The following is a 24,202-nucleotide window of genomic DNA, read 5'->3' as shown; positions in this document are numbered from 1 at the left end:
GCGACCTGTACATAACATAAGCAAGCTTGCTGCTGCCTCAGTCTAGCACGGAGATGTTAGAGTCCTTCTGCTAGTGGTTCTCAACCTTCCTAAACGCTGTGACCCGTTTTTTTTGTTTTGTTTTGTTTTTTGTTTTTTAAAGAAACATTTATTTACTTTATGTGAGTATTGCTGTCTTCAGACACACCAGAAGAGGGTGCCAGACCTCATTACAGATAGTCGTGAGCCACCATGTGGTTGCTGGGAATTGAACTCAGGACCTCTGGAAGAGCAGTCAGTGCTCTTAACCACTGAGCCATCTCTCCAGCCCCGCTGTGACCCTTTAATACTGTTCCCCATGTTGTGGTGATCCCCCAACCATAAAATTATTTTCATTGCTTTGTAACTGGGATTTTGCTACTGTTACAAAACCTAATGTAAATATCTGATATGCAGATGTATTTTCATTGTTGCAAATTGAACATAATTAAAGCATAGTGATTAATCACAAAAGTATGTAATTATAAGTTGTGAAATATTTATCGGTAGTTACAAATGTGAAACTTTGTCTTGAAGCATGGTGTAGCACAGGTAACAGTGTTAATATAACAACACTAAGTTACATTGTTACATTTTGCAACAGTATGCCTATCTGTGCCAGTGCTGACATCTGCTTCTTCAGTTCCCAAGACCATAGGAAATGTGTGTTTTCAGATGGTCTTATGCAACCCCTGTGAAAGGATTATTTGACAACCCCCCTGGGGCTCGTGATCCACAGATTGAGAACCACTGCCTTAGGAGCAAGGCTACCAAATCCAGTAAGCTGGCTTTGGCTGCAACTTTTCATTCACCAGCCAGGAGCTGTGGGCTGGGGCTGTGTCCCTCCAGCCTCTCTGCACCTCAACTTTTCATAGGGCCAGCTGGTCACAGTAAGGTACCAGAGATGAGATGATCAATGGCGCTGCACAGTGTAAAGCAAGTAGTCAATACCACCACACACACCAGGTGTTCCTGGACCCATCCCAGGTTAGCACAATAGCACATGTTCAGAGGCGACACCCCAGTCAGGGGTGATATGTGCTTGAAGTCACCACAACTCAAGAGTTTGGGGTCTGTACTAAACAGAGAGGCAGATGGGAGGGACTTGTCCCCAGAGATGGATGCAGTCAAGCTTGGACCCTGGCTTCCCGCTCCCCTACCCATTGGTAGCTTCCCATTGGACTTAGTTTCTTCACCTGTGAAACAGGAGCACACGTGTGTGTGTGTGTGTGTGTGTGTGTGTGTGTATGTGTGTGTGTGTGTGTGTGTGTGTGTGTGTGTCCGCGCGCGCCTGTGGAGGCCTGGTATGGATATCATTATCCTCTATCGATCTCCACCTCCAGAGCTCAGCAATGCGGCTGGGTGGGCTGGCTGGCCAGGAAGCTCTTGTGGCCAGCTTGCATCACAGTGCCTCCCCACTACTGTACCACAGACACGCATGGCTGCACTTGGCTTTTAAAATTTCTTCAATTCTATCCATTTAGTGTCGGAGTCAAAGGACAACTTGTGGGAGTCAGTTCTCTCTTTTAATCAAGTGGGTCCCAGGATCAAACTCAGGTCATTCAGCCTGGTAGCAAGCAAGCACCCTTACTCTGTCTCACTGGCTGCCATACCTGGCCTCTTATGTGGGTGCTGGGGATTTGAACTCAGGTCTTCCTGTTTGTGCAACAGCACTTGAATGACTGAGCGGTCCCCCATATCCCGAGGCAGGGATTTCATGGCCCCTACTGCACAGTCACTTTTCGATAAGGCTTGTTCCAAGATAGACAGAAGCCCTTCCCTCGGGTGTCCTGTCAGCCTCCCCCTCCCACTCATCGTCACCCAAGAAACTCTACTACAAGGAGCCTGGGGACAAGACGGAGTCTGTACCTCGTTTGAAATCTAGCAGGAACCAGCGATAGCAGAAGTAGAAGTGGGTGTAGTCGCCGTTCTGATGCATCAGCTCGAAGAGCTCAGAGTCCAGGATCTGTCGGAGGGAGGGCAGGTCTGTCAGTCCCCTGGGAAACGGATGGCCCAGAGGGGACAGCAGGATCCATGACCCTGCATGCCGGTCAGCCCTCAGCAGCCAGGTACAGTTAACAGTGAGCAAAGGGTACAGACGTCTCTCCAGAGATTATTTACAGTGTCCAGCCTAGGGCTGGCTCAAGGTCAGGGGCAGCAAGTCAGAGAACGAGAGACAACCTTGCATCCACTGGGATGGCTAAAGCCAAATGACAGACAGTAACAAGTGTTGGCAAGGATTCAGAGAAAACAGAACTCTCCTGCATGGCTGCTGGGAATACAGAGCTATGCAGCTGCTGCCTCTACTTCCCCAGCAGTGGGCTTAAAAGGCACACCAGGCTCGGCTTTCACAAGGTGCTGGAGATCTGAACTCTGGTCCTTTATCTTGTGCTAGGCCACATCCCTAGTTGTCTGTCTGTCTTTTTCCTCTCTCTATGTCTCTGTCTTTGGTGTGTATGTTTGTATCTGTGGTGTGTGTGTATATGTGTGGTGTGGTGTGAATGTGTATATGGTGTGTGTATGTGTGTAGTATATGTGTTTATACTGTGTAGTATGTGTGTGTAATGTGTGATGTATGTATGTGTGTGTATGTGTGATGTATGTATGTGTGTGTAATGTGTGATGTATGTATGTGTGTGTAATGTGTGATGTATGTATGTGTGTGTATGGTATGTGTTTGTGTGGTGTGTATATACATGTGTGTTGTGTAGTATGAGTGTGTGTGTGTGTGTGTGTGTGCACTGTGTGTGGTATATATATGTGTGTGGTATGGAGTGGTATATATGTGTGTGTGGTATGCAGTGTGTGTGTGGTATGTGTGTGATGTGTGTATGTGTGTTGTGTGTGTATAGTATGTGTTTGTGTTGTGTGTATGTGTGGTGTGTGGTATATGTGTGTGTGTGGTATGGTGTGTGTGCATGTGCATGTAGGAGTGTATGTAGGGGGTGTTTATGATATGCAGTATGTGTGTACACATGCGTGTGTATCAGAGGACCGTGTCAATTCTTTCCTCATACCTTGTGGGCTCAAGTGCTCAGGCTGAGGCCTTCGGTTTTGGTAGCGGTCACTTTTACCTCACAGGCCCCAATTCTTCTACCTTTTGTATGCAGAATACCTGGTGGCTTTTTGGATCCCATTGAGGCAGCAGCAAGGGCTGCCTTGGGCTTGAGCAGGATCCCTACACCACCCAGAGCCTGCGTGGATTCTCCTGCAGAGCCCAGCCTGGCTGCTGGGCCTGCCTCTTGTGGATTCTGACTGGCAGAAACACGGACTGAAAGGACACTGAGATTTCATCTTACCTCGATCAGCATGGCTGAGATAAACAAACCAGCCAGGCAGAGTTGGAGAGGGACGTGGTGTTGGTGGGAATGTAATGCAAACCCACCTCCTATGGAAACTAGCGTGGAGAACTCTCAAACAACTAAAAATACATCGAACTCATGGCCCAGCTGCTCCACACCCTGGCTTTGTCTGAAGGACTCCACACCTGACTCTGCTGGCATTTGTCCAGCCATGTCCGCTGCTGCTCTACTCACAACAGCTAGGATGTGGATACAACCCAATGTCCTTCGACCAACAAACTGACAACGGAAAATGGCCCATATCCACTATGGGATGCTGTTCAGCCCGACAGAAAAAACGAAATCATGAGCTTTGATGGTCAATGGATGGAACCAGGGGAGATCACATTGAATGAGGTAACCCAGACTCAGACAGACGTATGCTCTCTCTCTCAGTTGACCCTCCTGGCTCCAGAGCACCAGATGTGAGACCACAGCCTCGGTAACTACAGAGAGGGAAGGTAAAGGGGACCATTGCCAGGGTAGGGAGGACAGGGAGAAACAGAGAGGGGAGTAGTGGGGTACAGCTGATCTGAGGGGGGGGGTGGAAATGGGGGCCTCCAATTAGGGATGGGAAGGAGGTAAATGCAGAAGGGGGTAAAGCGAGAGCAAGGATATCTGAAAAAGCTGCACTGTGTCATGCTATCCGTTATGAACGAACGATTCACCAGGCGCTTCTGTGTGCAAGCACTCTGAGAGCTAAGCCACACCCTCAGCTGCCCCCCTTGTATCCACCCCGCAAAGTCAGAGCAGGACATGAGGTCCTACCTGGATCAGAGACCTCATGTTGGCGAAGTGTGTGTCCATGGCGCCTCCATGGGGGAAGTTTTGGTTCATCCTCTTCATGAGTTCCGTGAAGCAACTGAAGGCTAGGGCCTCTGGGGGCAGCACAAGACAGCGGGTTAGTCAGGCCATGGCCTCAGGCACTGGAGCTCCTGAAGAGGTTAGTGTCAGGCCCACAACGGGGTCCACAGCCACTAGAGAGGCAGGCAGCCAGGAAGGGCCCAGCAGAGGCCACTTCCTCAGACGCTTGCCAACCCTTAGTGGGTCACGGATCTTGCCTTAGAGCCACTGGGGAGAACAGCTCCTTCAGAAGCAGATGCTCCTTCTAAAGATCCCCACTGGCTGTGACACAAAGCCCACACTGCTTTGTTGGTACCCATCTTATTCCTTCAGAAATTCTACCCATGCATGGAATTTTCAAGTCTGTGAGTTCAAAAGTCACCATCAATCTAGCAAGGGCTTTGGTTGCCGGTCTGTAAAGAAAGGCCAAACTCCTTTGGCAAATGCTGCCTAGAATACCTGTTTACATCGATCAAGAAAGCATTTGAAAACCTATGTGGAAAAAGGTAGTTTTTTTCCTGTTTCCCTTAGTAACGTCGGGAGAAGAGAGGCCGCTGAGAGGCAGTCTTTCATGGAGCCGTGCCTCAGTTGTTCCAAGACTTCTTTATGTCCTCGAAACCAGTGCCACCTGTGACACTCTTGTGGTTTACCAAACTTGGTTGCCAGCTTGGGCCCACACTGCGGACCAGGTTTTTTTTTTTGTGCTGTCTGAGAGGAAACACTTTTCAGAGGACTTCACGCAGACGAGGCTGGTTTGGTTCCTCGACTGACTGGTATCGACTGTCCCAGCAAAGACACGAGTGTTCACTTGAACACTTGCTTCTGAGGGTTCTGCCATCCTGGGGCTTTCTGGGGATGATTTCAAGTGCATTCCTTGTGTGTGGCGTGAGGCAGGGGTCTGCCATGCTTTGCATGTGGGTTTCCGGTCACTGTGGTAGCAGTAGGTTAAATGCGACGAAACGAGTTTATGGAGTTGAAATGAGTCTGAACTCTGGTCAGTCAGCAGAACATTAACTGCAAATGTTTCTTTTCAGACTCTTAGCTTCAGTTCAGCACCTATGTGCAGGCCCTCCTGGAGGCAATGTAACACTCTGTCTCTGTCTCTCTCTGTCTCTCTGTCTCTGTCTCTCTGTCTCTGTCTCTGTCTCTCTGTCTCTCTCTGTCTCTCTGTCTCTCTGTCTCTGTCTGTCTCTCTGTCTCTGTCTCCCTCTGTGTCTCTATCTCTGTCTCTCTCTGTGTTTCTGTGTGTGTGTGTGTGTGTGTGTGTGTGTGTGTGTGTTGTATAACTTGTGGTAATTGCTTCTCTCCTTTTGCCATGTGAGCCCCAGGGACCAAACTCGGGTCCTCAGGCTTGGTGACAACGCCTTTACCTACTGAACCACCCTGCCTCTGCACCTGGGCATTTTGCTGGGGCTTTCAGAATCTGCAGACAGTACAGAGGACAATGCTCCTTGCCAATGCCTAGCCGTGGTGGGAGACAGCCCACTCTTTAGGTTTCCTCCCTTCTGTCCAACAATGTTTTGTGGTGTTTAACGTGTAAACCTGGCCCTTTAGAGGTATTAAAAATGTGTTGGTCTTCGGGAGACATCACACGTGGACTTGCCTGCTTAATTTCACGTTGGGATTGTTCAGCTCAGCTGTGTAGACATACGAGACTTCTGCTTACTGGTCTTGCTTTCTACAACCCTGGCAAACCCACTTCCGTTTTCTTACTCTTTGGATTTTTCCCCATTAAGTCATATTATCTGCATAATAACTGGGACACCATCGATAATTGTAGTTCCTTTTCAATTGTTCTTCCTTTTTCTGTTTTTTTAAAAAAGATTTATTTATTTATTTTATGTGAGTACACTGTCACTATCTTCAGACACACCAGAAGAGGACGCCAGATCCCATAACAGGTCATTGTGAGCTACCATATGGTTACTGGGAATGGAACTCAGGGCCTCTGGAAGAGCAGTCAGTGCTTTTTTTTTTTTTTTTTTTTTTTTTTTTTGGTTCTTTTTTTTTTGGAGCTGGGGACCGAACCCAGGGCCTTGCGCTTCCCTAGGTAAGCGCTCTACCACTGAGCTAAATCCCCAGCCCGCATCAGTGCTCTTAACCACTGAGCCATCTCTCCACCCTCCCCCCCCCCTTTTTTCTTTTAACATTTTGGGACACCATCAAATTCACTTTGGTCAAGGATAACTTTGAACCTCTGACCCTCCTGCCTCTACCTCCTGAGAGCTGGGACCACAGGCAGAGCCACCACACCCACCCTGCCTGCGTCTTTTACAGTCAAGTCCTGGCTTACACTGATTGATGCTTGGATATTGAACCACCCTTGCATTCCTGGGATAAGCTCCGTTTGGCCACACAGTGTAATCTTTTATGTCTTGTTGGGTTGAGTTTGCTGATCTTTTTGGAGACTTTTTGCCTTTATATTCATGAGAGGTACACGTCTGACATTTCCCAGTAATAATTCTGTCTGATGTCACATCAGGGCGAGTGTGAGGTGCCTGGCCTTATGTGAGAGGCTGGCATTGCCACGTGAGCTGGTAACATCTGGATTACCTTGCTTTTCTTTTTCGTCTCTTTCCTTCCTTCTTCCCTCCACCCACTCTCTCCCTCCCTTCATTTAAGAAAGAGCCCGTGGAGGAGTCTTCTTCAGTCTGACACCGTTTGGTAGACCTCATCCTAGGACACCGTCTGGACCAGTTTTACTTTGTTCTCATTCCCCGTCAAGCAGTGGCTCAGCCACGTGGGTCACAGTGCCAGGCACGGTGGGACACAAGGACACAAGGACATCTTGCACTGCTGGGGCTGGGAGATGTCCACCAGGCAGGCTTGCTGTGTCTCCGTCCTGGCCCAGTCCATGATGACACAAGGTGAGGCTGACACTTCCCCTCCTACGGAGCGGGGGTCAGGGGCACACTCACCGTCATCCAGGATGACCAACAGCGGAGCCAAGAGGTCACACATGCCCTGGACATAGCCAATCTCGATATGCTGCCAGATGTAGCTGCAAGAGAACTCGGGCATAATGAGTGTGCCACGCCCTGCATCCCTGCCCTGCATCCCCACACAGCCTCCCCTCTCCTGGTCAGCTTCTCTGCCCACTCCTTGCTGCTTTCTCCCAGCCTACCCTCCAAACCTCAGCCTGATGGCCACCCTCAGTGTCACCACACATCCTAGGTGCAGCCATCAGAGCCAACCTGCCCAAGCAGGCATCGCGGAGCACAGGACTCTGCAGGTGCCCCACCAGCCTGGGGTGCTGTCATGGGTGTATGGGATCAGAGTGTCATCCACTCCTCCACTCGGTCCCATACGTCTCTTCCAAGTGCTTCTTATTCTCTGGCTACTGGAGGCAGTCACTTTGCACAGATGAGTGAGTGACTCAGAGATTTTTCCCTACTGATTCTGTCAGAAATCTGGATCAGTCTCCCCGAGAAATAGCTCTGGACCTTTGGGCCTCGACAATATACCCAGCCCTGTATGCACCTCGAATCTTTGAGTCTTTCAAAATGATCGTGTGGAGTTAAGTCTCATTAAGAACACATTTCTCGGGGCTGGGGATTTAGCTCAGTGGTAGGCGCTTACCTAGGAAGCGCAAAGGCCTGGGTTGGTCCCCAGCTCCGAAAAAAAACCAAAAAAAAAAAAAAAAAAAAACACATTTCTCAGGGGAGGAGGCGGAGGCACAGAGAGGCAACGGGCGTGTGCAAAGTCAGTGTGATAGTTCTGTCACGCTGGCTGGTGGAGCTGCCTAGGGGAGGGTGGGGAACTGTCTTGATTACATATTAACCGATATAGGGAGACCCAGTCCACTGTGGGTGGCTCCATTCCTTAGGCAGGGAATGCTGGACTGTGTACATATAGAAAGAGCTAAGCACTAATTAGTATGTATGGGTCAGGGGGGAGGGGTTGTCTTTTACTGTCTATTGTAGCAGCAAGTGTGAGCCCCCAAGACCTGGAGTCTGCAGGTAGCTATGGGGACCCTGCCGCCCAGGTAATCCTGATTGGTGAATAAAGATGCTGACAGCCAAAAGCTGGGCAGAAGAGACACTGCCCCACCCCCAGTTAATCCTGATTGGTGAATAACGATGCTGACAGCTAATAGCTGGGCAGAAGAGACATAGGTGGGGTTGAGGTTTCCTGGGCTTGGAGGAAGCAGGAGAAGAAGGTGCAGGAGGGAGGAGAGCCATAAAAATGTGGCTCTGTGGACTGGCCAATTGGAGCTAATAGCAGCCTGGAGGAAACACAGTAAGTAATAACGAGGTTATCAATAGGAAAGCAGACTCTAACAGCATGGAGCGTAGGCAGCTGCCCAGCTGCACTGGCTGGTTTTGCATGTCAACTTGACACAAGCTGAAGTTATCACAGAGAAAGGAGCCTCAGTTGAGGAAATGCCTCCATGAGACCCAGCTGTAAGGCATTTTCTCAACTAGTGACCAAGGGAGGAGGACCCAGCCCATTGTGGGTGTGGCCATCTCATTGTGGGTGGGGCCATCCCTGGGTGGGTGGTCCTGTGTTCTATAAGAGAGCAAGCTGAGCAAGCCAGGGGAAGCAAGCCAGTGAGTAACATTCCTCCATGGCCTCTGCATCAGCTCCTGCTTCCTGATCTGCTTGAGTTCCAGTCCCGACTTCCTTTGGTGATGAACAGCAATGTGGGAGTGTGAGCTGAATAAACCCTTTCCTCCCCAACTTGCTTCTTGGTCGTGATGTTTGTGCAGGAATAGAAACCCTAAGACATCAGCCATTGTGCTGCTTAAGGCTTATTAAAATATAAAGTGTGTGTGTGTGTGTGTGTGTGTGTGTGTGTGTGTGTGGTGTGCGTGCGCGTGCGTGCATGCATGTGTGCGTGTTTTAATCTGGAACTCAGTAATCAAAGATGGGCAGGGTTTAAATAATTTCTGTAACATGCATGGCTTTGTTCTCTCTCCGCCTTTGATTTTAAATTTGTCGTATTTCACTCCTGGCATTGTGAATGAAAGAAACCTCTAGGTATCATCAACAGGGATACAAAGAGGGTTACCGCCAGGGATTTCCTGTAGATCTGCCTTTCCCACAGCACCCCATCCTTATCCCCCATCCTGGATATCTTTTGTCCCCTCCACTTCCCATCTCCCACCCCTCCATCATCCCACCCCCTCCTCTCTTCCCTATTTCTCCATCTCTTCCATTAGTCCACCTTCCCTTTCCCTGTATTCTGTGTACTCTATTACCTCATCCCTCTTCCTGTACTCTCCTCATCCCCTCCCCTCCCCCATGCTACTCCTCCCCATGCCACCCCTCCCCTCCCCCTCCCACCACACAACCCCCCCCCTCTCCCTGGTCGCAGCGCACCTGCACATGATGTTCCTCAGCTTCTCCAGGTTGGCGGCTGTGAAGTACCAGTAGCTGCGGTCGCACCTCTGCACGTCTTTCTCGATGCGGTGCAGGTTCACTGTGTACAGGTCCAGTAGCTCTGGCTGTGGGCGGCAGGAGGAGGAAGAAGGGGACGCTGACCCCCGAGCACCGCTCCCAACCCTCACCTCCCAAATGCTCACTCTGGAGTTGGATTCGTTCTCTTTGTTTCCTGAGAAAGCTATGTTGACTTTGTGGGGTGGAAGAGTATTCTTTTGAGACTGGGTCTCATGATGTAGCCCAGGCTGGACTTGAACTCATAATCCTGCCTCAATCCCCAGAGTGTTGGGGTTACAGGCAGACATGTGTGCTTTTACATCCTGTGCACACATATACACAGAGAAAGAGAGAGAGGGACAAAGAGACAAAGAGACAGAAAGAGAGACACAGAGAGAGACAAAGAGAGACAGAGACAGAGAAAGAGACAAAGACAGAGAGACAAAGACAGAGACAGAGAAAGAGAGACACAGAGAGAGACAAAGACAGAGACAGAGAAAGAGAGACACAGAGAGAGACAAAGACAGAGAAACGGAGAGAGACAGAGAGACAGACAGACAAAGGCAGAGCTGTATCAGAGACAGAATATTAAACAAATACATTTAATGCATTTAAAGATGATACCAATCTGCCACCTCAGTGCTCAAGAGACTACAGCAGGAGGATGGCTGTCAGTTTGAAGCTGGGGTTACAGAGTGAACTTAAGGCCAGCCTGGGGTGCATAATGACCCTCTGTCTAAGACATGAAATAAAAAATAAAGACACCATGACTAGAGGCAGGAGCCTTGGTACGGAATCTGCGTTCCTTTGCTTTCAAGACTTTACTGGCTGAGCTACGTCCCCAGTCCCTAAAATGGGATCTTAAAAGTTGGTGTAAGGGAGAAAACTCAAGCTTTAGTGGATAACTGTTAAGCTCCCCCCAACACTGAAGACAGACTTAGAGTCTTTGAAGGGCGGGTGCTCCTTGCCTTGGGTTACTGTGAAGAAATGCAAATGTTACAGTAAAGTAAGTTTAAAAAAAATGTGCGGCCTGTACCTAACCTATGAGCATCGAGCTGAGGGCAGAGTGCCCCGCAGAGAGTCTGAAGCCCCCTTGACATGGCGTGGCCCAGGGAGGCTTCAGTCGTTGCCCTCTCTCTGCATGGAGAAATCATATCTCATATGCTAGTGCAGGGGAGAGTTCTGAATGTCATATTTAAACTTTGCTTCCTATAGAATACATTTCTACCATGGTAGAGTTGAAAACCATGAGTATAACCATCAAATTTGAGGGGACATCTGTACTGAGCAAACATGGCGGCCAGGCGGCCCTGTACCCAGCAAAGGGACATGTCAGGAATGGGGGGGGGATGTTACTCAGGGTGAATATGGATGAGGGATCTTCTGAAAAGATTCTTCAGCTGCTGGGAGGTGGCTCAGTCAGTGAAGTGTCTGTCTGGCAAGTGTGAGAACCCAATTTCAGTCACACACACACCCCACCCCCGCTGCCAGCAGCCATGTAGAAAGCCAGGCCTGGAGGCACATGCTTGTGCTCCGGAACTGAAGAGGGGGAGATAGGAAAATCACTGGGGCCTGCTGTCCGGCTGGACAGCCTGGTGGATTGGAGAACTGCGGGCCAATGAGAGGTGCTGTCTCAACAACAAAAGATGGTTTCTGAGTACCCAAGCGTGTCTCATGGTGCTCGCAAGTACCCCCATAAGCACACGAAGGTCCCCACACCCGATAACACCGGATACCAAAGACACAGAGAAAGAAGAACCACGGAGTAGACCTGTGGGACTATCACATGGGATGGGAAATGTAGCATGTGTTCCCACAAAACAAGGCTGTCAACTAAGGAAGAAAGAAAGATGCATCTGAGAGAAGGCACAGGGGCCCCCTGGGGCCCGCCCACCTCCCAGCCTCTACACCAGAGATTCGTAGCCATTCTGAGTAACAGGGAGGGCTCGTGTCTCAGTATTTCGACATCTCCTCGTACTCCTTCTGCTCTGCGACCTCTCTGTGTCTGCCCGCTCTGATGCCAGCCAGCTCTGCTGCACGGATGGCTGCAGTGATGTCACCGAGCCAGGCAGAGCAGAGGCCCCAAACACACAGGGGCACCTCAGCTCTCTCTGCTTAGCGTCTACATTTGCCATGGACAGACGCCCAGGTTACCCTGCCAGAGGATGAAATGCAGACAGCCCCCCGGTAGCCCACCCCGTCAGGAGACGTCAGAATGAGCCGCGCCCTGTCCAGTTTGGGACAGAGCTTCCTGGCTGCCCCACAGTCTGGGAGGTGCATGTGTAGGGCACCGTGTTGAGGGGTGAAGGTTGCTGACTTTGGCTAACCGCTTGCCACAGAGCATGGATGTGGAAGCCGATGACTGGCAGGTACATCATGGTGAAAGTGAGTCTCCCTTACACTGTTCTGCTGAAGCCCGTGAAGGCAGAGCCCAGCCTTAGCCACCAGAGGCCAAGGTCATCTCCAGGGAGGCTCCAGAGAACAGCCAGGGAGCTGAGGCTCTTGAGGGTGGGGAGGGGGACTTGTCCCAGCCAGGAGAAGCCAGACTGTAGGATGATGTCATTTATGCAGGTGAAGGCAGGTACAAGATAGAACAAGGCCTGTCATTGGACGAGAAGGAAGGATGGGCGGGAGACAAGTTTTAGAGAGGAGGAGAAGACTGGAGATGGAGGAGAGGAAGAAGCAGCCAAGAGAACATGGAGGCGGATGTTAAGATTCTACTCTGTACCTTTGTAGGTTGTTATGAATGTTCTTAAGGGATGGGTGTGTACAGGGCTTTGTGTGTCTAGGTGGGCAATTATATCTTATCAGTTGGATCAGAGGTTACTGTGTTGTGTGTTCTTTCATGTGGCGATTTAATTGAATTCCAGAGAGCGTGTGGTGGCTGGGGACACTGGGCCGCCATGGAATTGGGATATATTTCTGGCATGGTGGCAGCCTGCCTTGGGAACTAGATGGGTAGAGAGATTGTTGCCAGGCTCAGAGAGTGCGATATGGGATGGAGCAGAGCGGGTGAGACGCTTGGCTGACTGAGATGAAGAAATCTAACAGATGTCTTGGGGGCACTGTGGTGCCGGATCTAGTGCGGGATAAAAGAACCCTTATTTTAATTTTACGGCAATACCAGACTTCCTGGGACCCAGCCCAGCAAGCCCTTCCTGTGAGCCCCCAAGATGGAGAGAGTGAGACATAAGGGAGTTGAAGCCCGTGGCCGGTCTTACCCTCGTCCAATAAAGACTCCTGGTGACTTACAGAGTAGGTGACGCCACTGGAGGACACAGGGGACGTCTCGTTGTTGGCAGAGGAGGTCACAGCCAGAGAAGCCAAGGCAGGGAACAGACTTTCCATCTCGGGTTCCTCCGAGAGGTTGTCCTCGCTGTCAGCCCGACCGTGCTTGTCTGCCTCGCCAGGCCAGCCGTCCATCATGGCGCCATCCTTCTCGGGCAGGGCCACGTCCAGGCTGCCAGGGATGGACATGAACTCCTCCAAGCTCTCGTTGGCAAGGAGGTCACTCTCAAGACTGTCTTGTACTGCCAGCTCCTCCCGGGGGGCCTCGTCCCGGGAAGTGGTGGCTTCGCTGCTCTGCCCGTCTTCCACGCTGCTGTCCCCAGGCCGAAACACAGCGGGGAGGCTGCGCTGGACATCCAAGACACTGTCTTCGGTGCTAAGACTGGGCTCCGAGTGCTCTGAGAGGCCGGAGGAGAAGTTGTGGGAGGAAGGGTGTCCGGAGTCTGGGGAGCAAGTGCCGTTTGCTGGGTTCCCATTGGGGATCTTGGGATGTTTTTCTTCTGACCTGCCTTCTGCCTCTGTCTGTTCCACCTCATCCACTGACTCGAATACCTGAGGAAAGGGACACACGGACGTGCGAGTCAGGACGGGCATGGCAGCACAGCTTACAGCAGCAACTTACTATCCAACAACAGGGACTACTTCAGGATGGATGGGGTGGAATAGCACACAGTCAGCACAAAGGTGTGTTCCTCTTTATGGCCGTCAATAATCCAAGTGCTGAGGTCACATCGGCAATTCAGCTGGCTGCAGCTGGCTCTGAGGAGGGCGACTAGGGAAACAAGTTTGGGAGAGGGGTGTGGCTTCGCACTATACAAACCTCTAACACCTAGACTTACTTGTGTTTCTATGCCCTTCAGCCGTTAGCCCTCAAGCTCACAGTAAAGACCGGGGCAAATCCTCACACTGTTTCTCAGTTCACTGGGTCTACTTCTGCTCTTTCATGAGCAGGGATGGGACCTCGTCATGTGCATAAGCTTGGTGTACGTACACACACACACACACACACACACACACACACACACAAATTATTCTACCCAGAAGGTAATATTTTATACACATTTTTATACTTTTCATTTTAAAAGTTATTTTATTATTTGTTTATTTATGTGTGTAGATGTCTGGGTGTGTGCACACACGAGTGCAGATGCCTTTGGAGTCGAGAAGAGGGCGCCAGATGTCCTGGGGTTACACCTGGTTGTGAGGCACCCCACGTAGGTGCTGGGAACGTATGTATGTATGTATGTATGTATGTATGTATGTATGTATGTATGTATGTATTATGTATTTGTGTGTGTCTCTGTGTGTGCACATGAGTGCCGGTGGCCTTGCAATCCAGGAGAGGGCACCAGATCTCCTGGAGTCACACCTGGTTATGAGGCACCTCATGGAGGTGCTGAGAACTAAATCTGGGTCCTCTGCCATAGCAGTTTGTGCCCTTCACCACTGAGCCATCACTCCAGCTTGCTTTGTGCTTTTCCTTTTGTTTACTGAGGCTCCAGGTGGAGTGACATCCAAAAGCTATCGAACAATACAACACGTCTGCTAGCGTTTATGTGGGATCTTAAGAACTACCAAGTGTAGTGGTTTGAATAGGTTTGCCCCTCTTTTCCCAGACTCATGTGCTCGAATGCTCGGTCCTCAAGGACTTACACTATTAGGAGATGTGTCCTTGTTAAATAGATGTGGGCTTGTTTGAGGAAGTGTGTCACTGTGGGGTGGGCTTCTGAGGCTCCTATGTTCAAGCTCCAACCAGTGCAGAAGACCCTCTTCCTAGCTACCTGCACAAAAGAGACCTTCCTTTCTGCCTTCAGAGAGACCCTCCTTTCTGCCTTCAGTGCGGAACTCTAGGCTCCTCTAGCACCATGTCTGCTGGCATGCTTCTTGCTATGATAATAATGGACTGAGCATCTGAAATTCTAAGCCATCCCCAATTAAACATTCGCCTCTATAAGACTTGCCTTGGTCATGGTGTCTCTTCACAGCAGTGAAACCCTAAGTGAGACACCAAGTCTTTCTATACATTATATATTTCCGTGTATGTAAAGGCATCCAGAAGGTTCTGGAAGGCCACACCGTGGACTTGTGATCATAGTACTGTTGTTTCAAGGGAGGACAGAGAGGAAGGAGGCAGAAGCAAAGTGGGGTTTGCTATTTTATAGAGGAGCAGACTCCTGGTCAGCCTCTGAGTTCACAGGCCCTAGGTCCAACTAAGATGCAACCAATGCTGAGTGAAAATACCCACAAACCACTGCACCTGTGTGGACCCGGCTGGGGCGTGCGCCCTTCATTCCTGGTGACACAGCCCGATGGTTATTTCCATGTCGTTTGCACTGCACTGCTCTTGTGAGTGGCCTAGAGGTGACCTGATGAATGCAGCACGTTCCATGCATACCCTTGTCATTTTACCCCGGACTTGGATCCCGGGATGCTCAGGTCCACAGGGGCTGCATCCCACTGCTGTGGGTTTCAAGGAGGCAGGAACTGCTTGTAATACTTAAAAGAGTCACTCCCAATATTAGCCAGAGAAAGTGGAACGCATCCAGCATAGTGGCTGTTGAATAATGGACATCCAAACCCTACCACCGTAGATGGGAGGGTGGGGCTTGCATGGATGCAGCAGCGGGTGTGGGAGGCGGGCTTGTGGGCGGGGCTGGGCATGGGTGGGGGCGGAGCCTCTGAAAGTCACCTGTGTGCTGCTGCTGGAGTCGCTCTGCAGTCGGAGGTTCTGGCGGCCTGAGCTGCAGCTCTGGGAGGACTGATTCAGACAGGAACGGGAAAAGAGAGAAGGTCACACAAGGAGCTTCTGGGTTGGGATCCAGGAAGCCTTATTCCATCCCTTCCCCTGGCTGGGACAAGTCCCTTTCCAGAGTTTCAGCTTCCTAGCTGCTTCCTGGAGCCTCCTCGGAGATGATTTTGGCCTCTGGTCCCACCTTCCAGACGCCCCATCAGAGCAACCCACCTTTAACTGCTCTGCTGAGCTTGAGAGTTCTGGCTAGGATTTAGGTCCTTCCTAACAAAGTCTCAGTTTTTCTACATTGTAACCTCCTGCCCCTCTCCGCTCTGACACTTCGTTCTGCCAGGCAGTTGGCTTTGGCCAGTCTACTTCATGCTGTTCAGCTAAAGTCTGTGTGAGGGCAGGGGTCTGCCTTAGCTACAGACATTCTGAATACTCCTGAAAGTACTTGCATATGGTAGGTATTCAGTAAATGTTTTTTGATTACGTGGAGGCAGACACTGCAGTGGAACCTGATTCATGCTGTCTTCTCAGGGCTATCCCCAGACCTTCACCACTCCCACTGTACAGAGGCAGGAACTGAGCCCAGAGGAAAGGCACTGGCAAGAGACTCTGGGTGCAACTTGAACCTAGATCTGATTCTGCTGAAGGTGGGGCTGTCCCAAGGCTCTGGCCCCTCGCACCAGCATTCCCCCAGGCCAGCTGTCGGTTACCTCATTGCTGATGGTAGAGTCCCGGTGCAGCATCCGGTGAAGGTGGCTGTCCAGGCTGGCTCCGGAAGAGCACTTGGCCAGGGCAGCCGCGTGGGACTCCCGCTCCCTCTGTCTCACGATGGCTTCACAGCCCAGCCACTCCGACATGGTTTGTGCGTAGCAGGCGTGGATCTGCTCATCTACCTGTGGGCACAAGTGAGGGACACGGGCTCTGGCCTGTCTGCACTCAATGTAGATGGCGCTTAACAGATCTGGATGATGTCCCATGCCCACAGTACTGGAGAGAAAGGCTACTCTGTCCTCACCCTCTCTCCCCCTTGTCTCCCCCTCTTCCTAATTCATTCACCCGCACAACCACTGTTTGCATAATTTCTCTATTTCCTCATTCCTTGTCGACTGATTATTCAATCTGTTTCCGCATTCATTTCTTTGGATAAGTACTTGTATTGTCCCAGGCACCAAGTTAGGCATATACATTACGAGACGAGCAAAATCCTGCTACACACACACACACACACACACACACACACACACACACACACACCAGTTCACCCACTCATCTACCCATCAGGTGAGGGCAATATCAGATTGCTAGATTTTCTCGTTTTCTTCAAGACTGAACATGCCTGCATCACATGACCCGGGAATCTCACAGCTAGGCATTTCCCAGAGAAAACCGGGATGTCAGCAGCAGTCATTCTTAGCCGGAAAAAAAAAAAAGTAAATAAATAGAGGTTTGTGACAGCATTGCAACAATTCAGAGGGAATTCAGAGGGAAACCCCGGCATATGCCCATGGGTGGTGTTACTACACCACTAAAAAGAAACCGGTATCGGGCTGGAGAGAAGGCTCAGTGGTTAAGAGCACTGACTGCTCTTCCAGAGGTCCTGAGTTCAATTCCCAGCAACCACATAGTGGCTCACAACCACCTATAATCAGGTCTGGTGCCCTCTTCTGGCCTGTAGTTGCATACATGCAGGCAGAAAGCTGTATGATGTATACATAATAAATAAATTAATTAAAAAAAAAAAGAAACCGGTATCAATAGAACAATTTGGATGGATCTAGAGCCTTATGCTGAATGAAAAAGTCAACACCCAAACTTTCCACATCACATAGCTGTTTATACAATGGTCCAGATCAGAGAAAATCTGGGAAATGGAAGTCAGGTGAGCAGGAGCCAGGGGATGACGGTGGGACGGAGGGAGGCGTGGCTAGAGAGGGACAGGTGAGGATTCTTTTTGTTTGTTTGTTTGTTTTATGGTTTCTTTGTGTAACAGCCTGGCTGTCCTGGACTCACTTTGTAGACTAGGCTGGCCTCGAACTCACAAAGATCTGCCTGCCTCTGCCTCCCGAGTACTGGGATTAAAGGTGTGCATCACCATGCCTGACTAAGATGAGGAGTCTTAAGGCACCAGCAATGCACAAGTCTTGAGACATAAGTAAATAAATACACACATATCATTGTGCACAAATGGACACACATACACATACACCAGTGTGCATACATGCATATCAACACCAGCATGCATATGTGGACACACACACACACACACACAGAGAGAGACAGAGTTACAGGAGGACAGAGGGGCTTTAGTGGATGGTATGCTGTAGCAACATTGGCGCTCTGTGACATAACAGGGCATCACGGTTCTGCTGGAGGTCACCATGGGGGAAACTGAGTAAAGGTCACACAGGTCTCTGCAATGCTTCCTACAGTACACAGGAGTCTACGTGACCTCAAAACAGGAGGTCGGCTTGTTTGAAAATTCTCTCGTGTTGTATTTCCACCACACAGCTCTTTCCTTGATGTTCCTGTTTCTTCCTTGTGTCTCTCACCAAGACTGTAATAGACAATTGGGGCTCTACAGTACCCAGGTGCACAGGGCCCAGGTGCCCAGCTGCACAGTACCCAGGTGCATAGTACACAGCTGCACAGTGCCCAGGTGCATAGTGCCCAGGTGGACAGGGCCAGCTGCACACTGCACAGCACCCAGGTACATAATGCACAGCAGCACAGCACCCAACTGCCCAGTACCTGCTACATGGTGTCTGGATGCACAGTACCTAGTTCCATAGTACCTAAGTACACCCGTACCCTGCCCCACAGCACCCAGCTGCCTAGTTCCCAGCTCCTCAGCACTCTAGAACTTCCATTGTCCTTACAGGTAACTAACCTCTTTCCTCTCCATCTCTGTCATCCCAAACTGGTAGTGGCCCAGGAGGAAGGGCCACACTGCCCTGCGGATCTCAGGCTGGACACCTCCATAGTAGATGAGTCGCAGCAGCTCCTGCTCCGGGTAAGTCTATTGGGGAGGGGTCAGAGGGCACAAGGTCAGGTCAACAGAGAAGCCAGAACAGCCTACAGCCATGCCCTGCCGTCTTGTTTCTGTGAATGAGCAAAGCCATATCTTTTGTGTCTGGAACGTTCCCCAAAATGCCTATATTATTGACTTGGTCCCTAGCTTGGTACTCTTGGAAGCTGGTGGGGCCCTGAAGAGAAGCGCACGCAGGTTTGGGTCACAGTGGAGGACGGTAGCTGAGCCCCATGGTAAGCCTTTCTCATTTGCTCCTTAGCCCTGTGTTCCTGCCATGCTGCTCTGTGCGGCCGAAGGCCCACAGCTACAGGGCCCACAGACCCAGGTCTCCACAAGGAGAGCTAAGATAAACAGTTTTTCTTTAGGAGCTTCCGGGTCTGGGAATTTGTTACAATAAGGGAGAGAGAACATACCACAGGGACCTGTAATTAACTCTGATATCCCAGGAGAGCAACCCAGGCAGGTGTGAGCTCAGGCAGGTGTGAGGACTAATGGGGGGTGGGGGTAGGGGCAAGTGTGGAGTGCAGAAAAAGATAACAATGTGGCCAGGGAAACCCATTTCATAGAATGGCAGAGGCGAAGGTGCACGCTACAACTCAAGTACTCCGAGCAGGTCAAGGTCATCTTTAACTACACAGAGAGCTTGAGGCCAGCCTGGGCTACATGAGACCTCATTTAGAATAAAATAGTTAAAAAAAAAAAGCCCCCAAAACCAAAAAGGAAGAGGAGAGGCAAGAGGGAGAGGAGGAAGAAGAGAGAGGAAGAAGAGGGGGGGGAGGACGAAACGGGAGAATGGGGGACATGTACCCAAGGCAGTGCCTAAGAACTAGCATTCCCATTTAATTAACAAATGCAATCTCTTCTCCAGTCAGCATGAAGAAAATTACTCTAAAGCAAAATAATCGGATGTGAGCACTTTGAGCAGCTCCCCACACTAACAGCATTCTGCACAGGAGGTTGGCTTAGGGCTTCCTGTAGGGTGGGGTTGGCTTTGCTACTTCAAGAAAAACCATGGGCCTAAGAGATAGCTACAGTGTATCCTTCCTTGGGTTGCCATGGGAACTTTGACCACCTAGGTAGATGTTAGCTCTTTAGAAATCAGAAAACCAAACCCGTTGTGGCACAAATGCAAAGTCTTCACCAGAAAAGACTTCTTTGGGGCTGGGGATTTAGCTCAGCGGTAGAGCAAGGCCCTGGTTTCGGTCCCCAGCTCCGAAAAAAAAAAGAACCAAAAAAAAAAAAAAAGAAAGAAAGAAAAGACTTCTTTTCTTCAAGGGGTGGGGGGGGGCTCTCTGGAGCCATTTGGATCTCCACTGTTTCCCTTGGTTTTTATTTTATGTGCATGAGTGTTTTGTCTGAATGACTGCACCACGGGCCTGCAGTGCCTGCAGAGGACAGAGTGCCTGCAGGAGTCAAGTCCCCTGAAACCGGAGTTCCGAATGGTTGGAAGCCAGCACCTGTGTGCTGGGAACTGAACCCAGATCCTCTGATAGAGCAGCCAGTGCTTTTAACCGCAGAGCCTCCTTGGCTTTTCTTTATGAGTTATAAAGTGATTCTGCAGAGGCTTCTCGTTCCTTTTTGAGGACATTTAGGAAGTTTGGAGTCTCTAGGAGTTTGTGAGCTCGGTTCTCAGTTGGTGCATACATTTCCATGGTGTTCCCATGTTCAATCCATTCCTTTGCCTATAGAGTCTGTAGTGATGTCCCCTCACTGACTTCTGACTGGTCACCTGAGTACCCCCCCCACAGGTTTGTGGTTCTAATAAGGTGTTTCCCAGCTTTGCTGGTCTTCCCCGAGATCTAGCTTTATTTGCATTTCTCATCTCTGTTCTCTGTGTGTTTAATTCTGTTCTGATCACTATCTTTCATCCTGTTTGTCTGTTTCAGGTTCAGTTTGCTGCCCCCACCCCGCCTCCCTCCCCCCAGTCCCTAAGACAGAAGGTTAAGTTGTTGATTTGAATCTTTCTCCGTTTTACTTTACAGGTACAAAACCTGGACCTATGTATGTATGCATGTATGTATGAATGTATGTATGTATGTATGTATGTATGTATGTATGTATGTATGTATGTAATGTGTGTTTATTTTACGATTGTGAATACCTGCATGAGTTGATGTGTACTGTGTGTATGCCTGATTCCCCTCAGAGGCCAAATGAGGTTAGCAGATCCCCTGGAACTGGATTCATAGGCCATGGTGAACTGCCTTATGTGTGTGTTGGGAGCAGCAAATGTTCTTAACCACTGAGCTCTCTCTCCAGCCCCTAGTTCTTTGTAATATGGTGCTATGTTAAGTTTTAATATTTCCTGTTTTATTTACGGCCTTCGGTCCTGTTTCTTGTAAACACCACGGCTGCAATTATTTTGCTAGAATAATAAGAGAGGGGATGATAGTAAAAAATAGGAAAGTCACTTTCTAGGACTCCTGGCACAACTAGACTACATTTCCCAGACGCCTTTGCAGCCAGGTGTTGGTCATATGACCGTTTCTGACCAATGGAGTGTGAGAAGTAATGGACGCTATTTGCTCCCCTGGGACAGGGAGGAAGTTGGTGGGTTCCCTCCCGCTTCTCAGGGGACTATGAATGGCAGGGGATGGTGGGTTCAGGAGCGCTTCAGGTGAAGAAGGAGGTACATCCATTGATAAGGCTCGCCAGTGAGAAATAAACCCAGTGTTTCCAGGCAACAAGACATGGGGGACTGTTCCTGGGATTCAGAGTACCCAGCACAGGAAAGGCGGTAAGCCTTGAGAAAAGACTAAAGAGTAGAGGAAGAGGGTGTTCAATGAAGTAATTTTGGCTCATCCACTGTTTCACCCAATTTGACCTTAAACTGGTATCTCCCAAACTGGATCAAGGAAGCACTCCGGGGATTTCAGAAACAGACGTGGGCTCTTCTCCGAGAGATGCAGATCTGGAGCTGAGCCTAGAAGCCAGCAGCTTCCCAGGAACCAGCAGGCTCACGCTGTGCCCGTGGGAGGCTGAGAGAGTACTCTGGCTTATCTATTTAAGGTTTTAACACACAGCAATCAGTTTCTAGGAACTCATTCTCAAAATCAAAATGCCAGGGGTACAGGAGGGGACGCGTTAATGCTGCTGCCACTACTGCACTACAGGAAAAGGATTCTTTTTAAAAGAGCTAAAAGGAAGCCAGGTTGGTGCAGGTTGGCAAATCCAATTCCAACCCCTGGGAAGCGGATGTAAGAAGATTGTGAGTTCAAGGCCGGCCTGGGCTATTTAGTGAGAGCTCCTCCTCAACTCAAGCAACAATAAACTGGAAGGAAAAAAAAACTGAGAATTCTGTTATCAGGAATTTAAATAAACTGTGGGTCTCGCTATTTCTTTGGGATCTGAAAGACTAGCCTTCATTCAAGGGCTAAGAAAGGAAGCTGCCCACTGAAAATAGAGAAGGTATAGATCTAGGGGTGGAGACATGGTTCAGTGGGTAAAGGTGTTTGCCACCAAGCCTAGTGACCTGGTTTCTGTGTGGTGGAAGGAGAAATTTTATGTCTGCAATCTGTTATCTTCTGGGCTCCATGTGCTCGGTGTGGCATTTGTACACCCAACATGCACAAAAAAATAAAAAGAAATATAGATATGGTGAACACAAATATATTCCTATCACTCTATAGCTATTAAGAAAGCAAAGATAGGCTATATAACTTTAGAAACTCTGTATAATAAACACAGAAAGATATAAGATCTATATAATACACAGGCATAAATATCTCTATGTATTTGTTGACCTATCGGTTAAAAATTCTAACGAACTATATGATATATATGTGGTTTTGTTTGTTTTTGAGACAGGGTCTCCCTTTGTAGCCCTGACTGTCTTGGAACTCACTATGTAGACCAGGTTGGACTTGAACTCTCATAGATCTGCCTGCCTCTGCCTCCCAAGTGCTGAGATTAAAAGCATGTGCCACCAGTGCCCAACGTCCCTCTCCATTTCTTCACAGTGGTGGATGAGGTGGGACCAGCTGCCTCATGCTCCTGTGCCTTGACTTCCCCCACTATGGTGGAACACATATGGAACTCACACAAAACTATGAGCTAAAATAAGCCCTGTACCTTTAAGTTGCTTGTGTGGGATTATGACTGCAACAGGGGAGAAACTTTGTTGCACATAAATCCACACAGCTTTGTAACTATAGATCCAGCAACAGAGGAGAAACTTTGTTGCATATAAATCCACACAGCTTTGTAGCTATAGATACAGAAACAAAGACAAGGGTACAGGCAGATGACTGACCGCCCTGGGGTAGATAGCCTGAGTCAGAAGGACAGGGTTAGAGTAGGTGCCAAGGCCACAGCCCAAGGCCCACATGCACCCCACAGTACTTATGAACTCGACCCAACACATAACCAGTAGCTTAACCAGAACATGATGCTATGTAACTTAAGCTATCCTGGAACTCACAAGGTGGCTTAGGCTCCCCTAGAACCCACAATCCCTCTACTTCAGCTTTGTGTGTGCAGCAATGATGGTTGTGTGCCACCACGTCCAGCTGAACAGTCCCTTCTCTTCTCTTCAAGGTTGAACAGCCCTGTCCCTAATGCTCGGGCCCTAAAGGATTTCAGACTTACATTTTCTTCCAAGTTTGAATATTTGCATATATATATATATGCATTTATAAATATGGGTCTATTCCAATTCCATGTGTTTAGCATACAGTTATTCACACAGCCTGCAGGTCACTTTATTTTTAGCGCATGGCATGGTTGGACCTGCTGGGTGAGGTCAGGTATGGGATTTTCCATTGGTGTTTCACATCTGAGTTTCAAATCCAGACCACTTTGGATTTTGGGTTTCGCACTGGGATACTGTACCTATATGCATGTTTCCTGACTCCCTTACCCTTCATCTGGATGGGGCTCAAGTCAGCTGGAGGTCTCTGGACTTACTTGCCTACCTGGGTCCCCATGAGTCTGACCTGACAAGATGGCCTCCTTCCACTCTGCCCTCTGGTGAACGGGCCCAGCTCACCGTGCTGTCCTGGATGTATTGCTCCCAGATGCTGGCCGTCAACCCTTGCCCAGCGTCACAGGGCAGGTCTGGAGACACGATCATGTGATTGACCAGGGCTGACAGGTGGGTCCTCACGGTGGACAGGTGTCTGCAGTAGGCGAGCCCTGGCCCGGGAGGGAAGAAAGGCTTCATCTTCTGCCCACCACACTTCACCAAGTCTCTCCTGGAAGCTCCAGTGGGGCTGTCCTGTTACCCATCTCTCAACCCAGAAAATTCTCACTGTCCCCTTTCCAGACAAGGAAAGCAAGCTGAGGATGCTGTCACTGGGTGTCCTGACAACTAAACCTAAGGGATGTTTTTTGACTTTGGACAGAGCTACTCTCCTCTGCTGGAGGCTATCACATTGACTAGATGTGCTGTGGGCAGGGAAGGGATGGGAAGGTAGGAGGACTTCTGGGCTCACTCTGGGCTTGCCTCCCATCCATGTAGAAAGAACAAAGGTCAGATTTGGACAGAATCCCTGCTGGATGGAGAAAGGAATGCCTGAGAGATGCTTTTCAAGCTAGCCCTGTCCCCTCAAAGGACTGCCTGCTACA

At 49.7% G+C, this 24,202-nt stretch overlaps 1 protein-coding gene across 4 annotated transcripts in view; it reads right to left on the bottom strand.

Annotated features, from left to right (window-relative positions):
- Sgsm1 (small G protein signaling modulator 1) overlaps positions 1-24,202 on the bottom strand; it is a 67,245-nt gene that overhangs the window by 8,809 nt on the left and 34,234 nt on the right. For all 4 annotated transcript variants that reach the window (XM_032886372.1, XM_032886375.1, XM_032886373.1 and 1 more), the window contains 9 exons: positions 23,625-23,770; positions 18,497-18,625; positions 16,320-16,502; positions 15,559-15,627; positions 12,834-13,421; positions 9,525-9,649; positions 7,121-7,203; positions 4,128-4,237; positions 1,888-1,984 (listed from right to left, as the gene is read on the bottom strand). In XM_032886372.1, coding sequence (XP_032742263.1) covers positions 1,888-1,984; positions 4,128-4,237; positions 7,121-7,203; positions 9,525-9,649; positions 12,834-13,421; positions 15,559-15,627; positions 16,320-16,502; positions 18,497-18,625; positions 23,625-23,770 — 1,530 coding nt within the window. The remainder of the gene's footprint in view (positions 1-1,887; positions 1,985-4,127; positions 4,238-7,120; positions 7,204-9,524; positions 9,650-12,833; positions 13,422-15,558; positions 15,628-16,319; positions 16,503-18,496; positions 18,626-23,624; positions 23,771-24,202) is intronic.

Source organism: Rattus rattus, chromosome 16, assembly GCF_011064425.1.
Source record: "Rattus rattus isolate New Zealand chromosome 16, Rrattus_CSIRO_v1, whole genome shotgun sequence".
Taxonomy (NCBI): Eukaryota; Metazoa; Chordata; class Mammalia; order Rodentia; family Muridae; genus Rattus; species Rattus rattus.
This window is presented reverse-complemented; position numbering and strand designations above follow the sequence as displayed.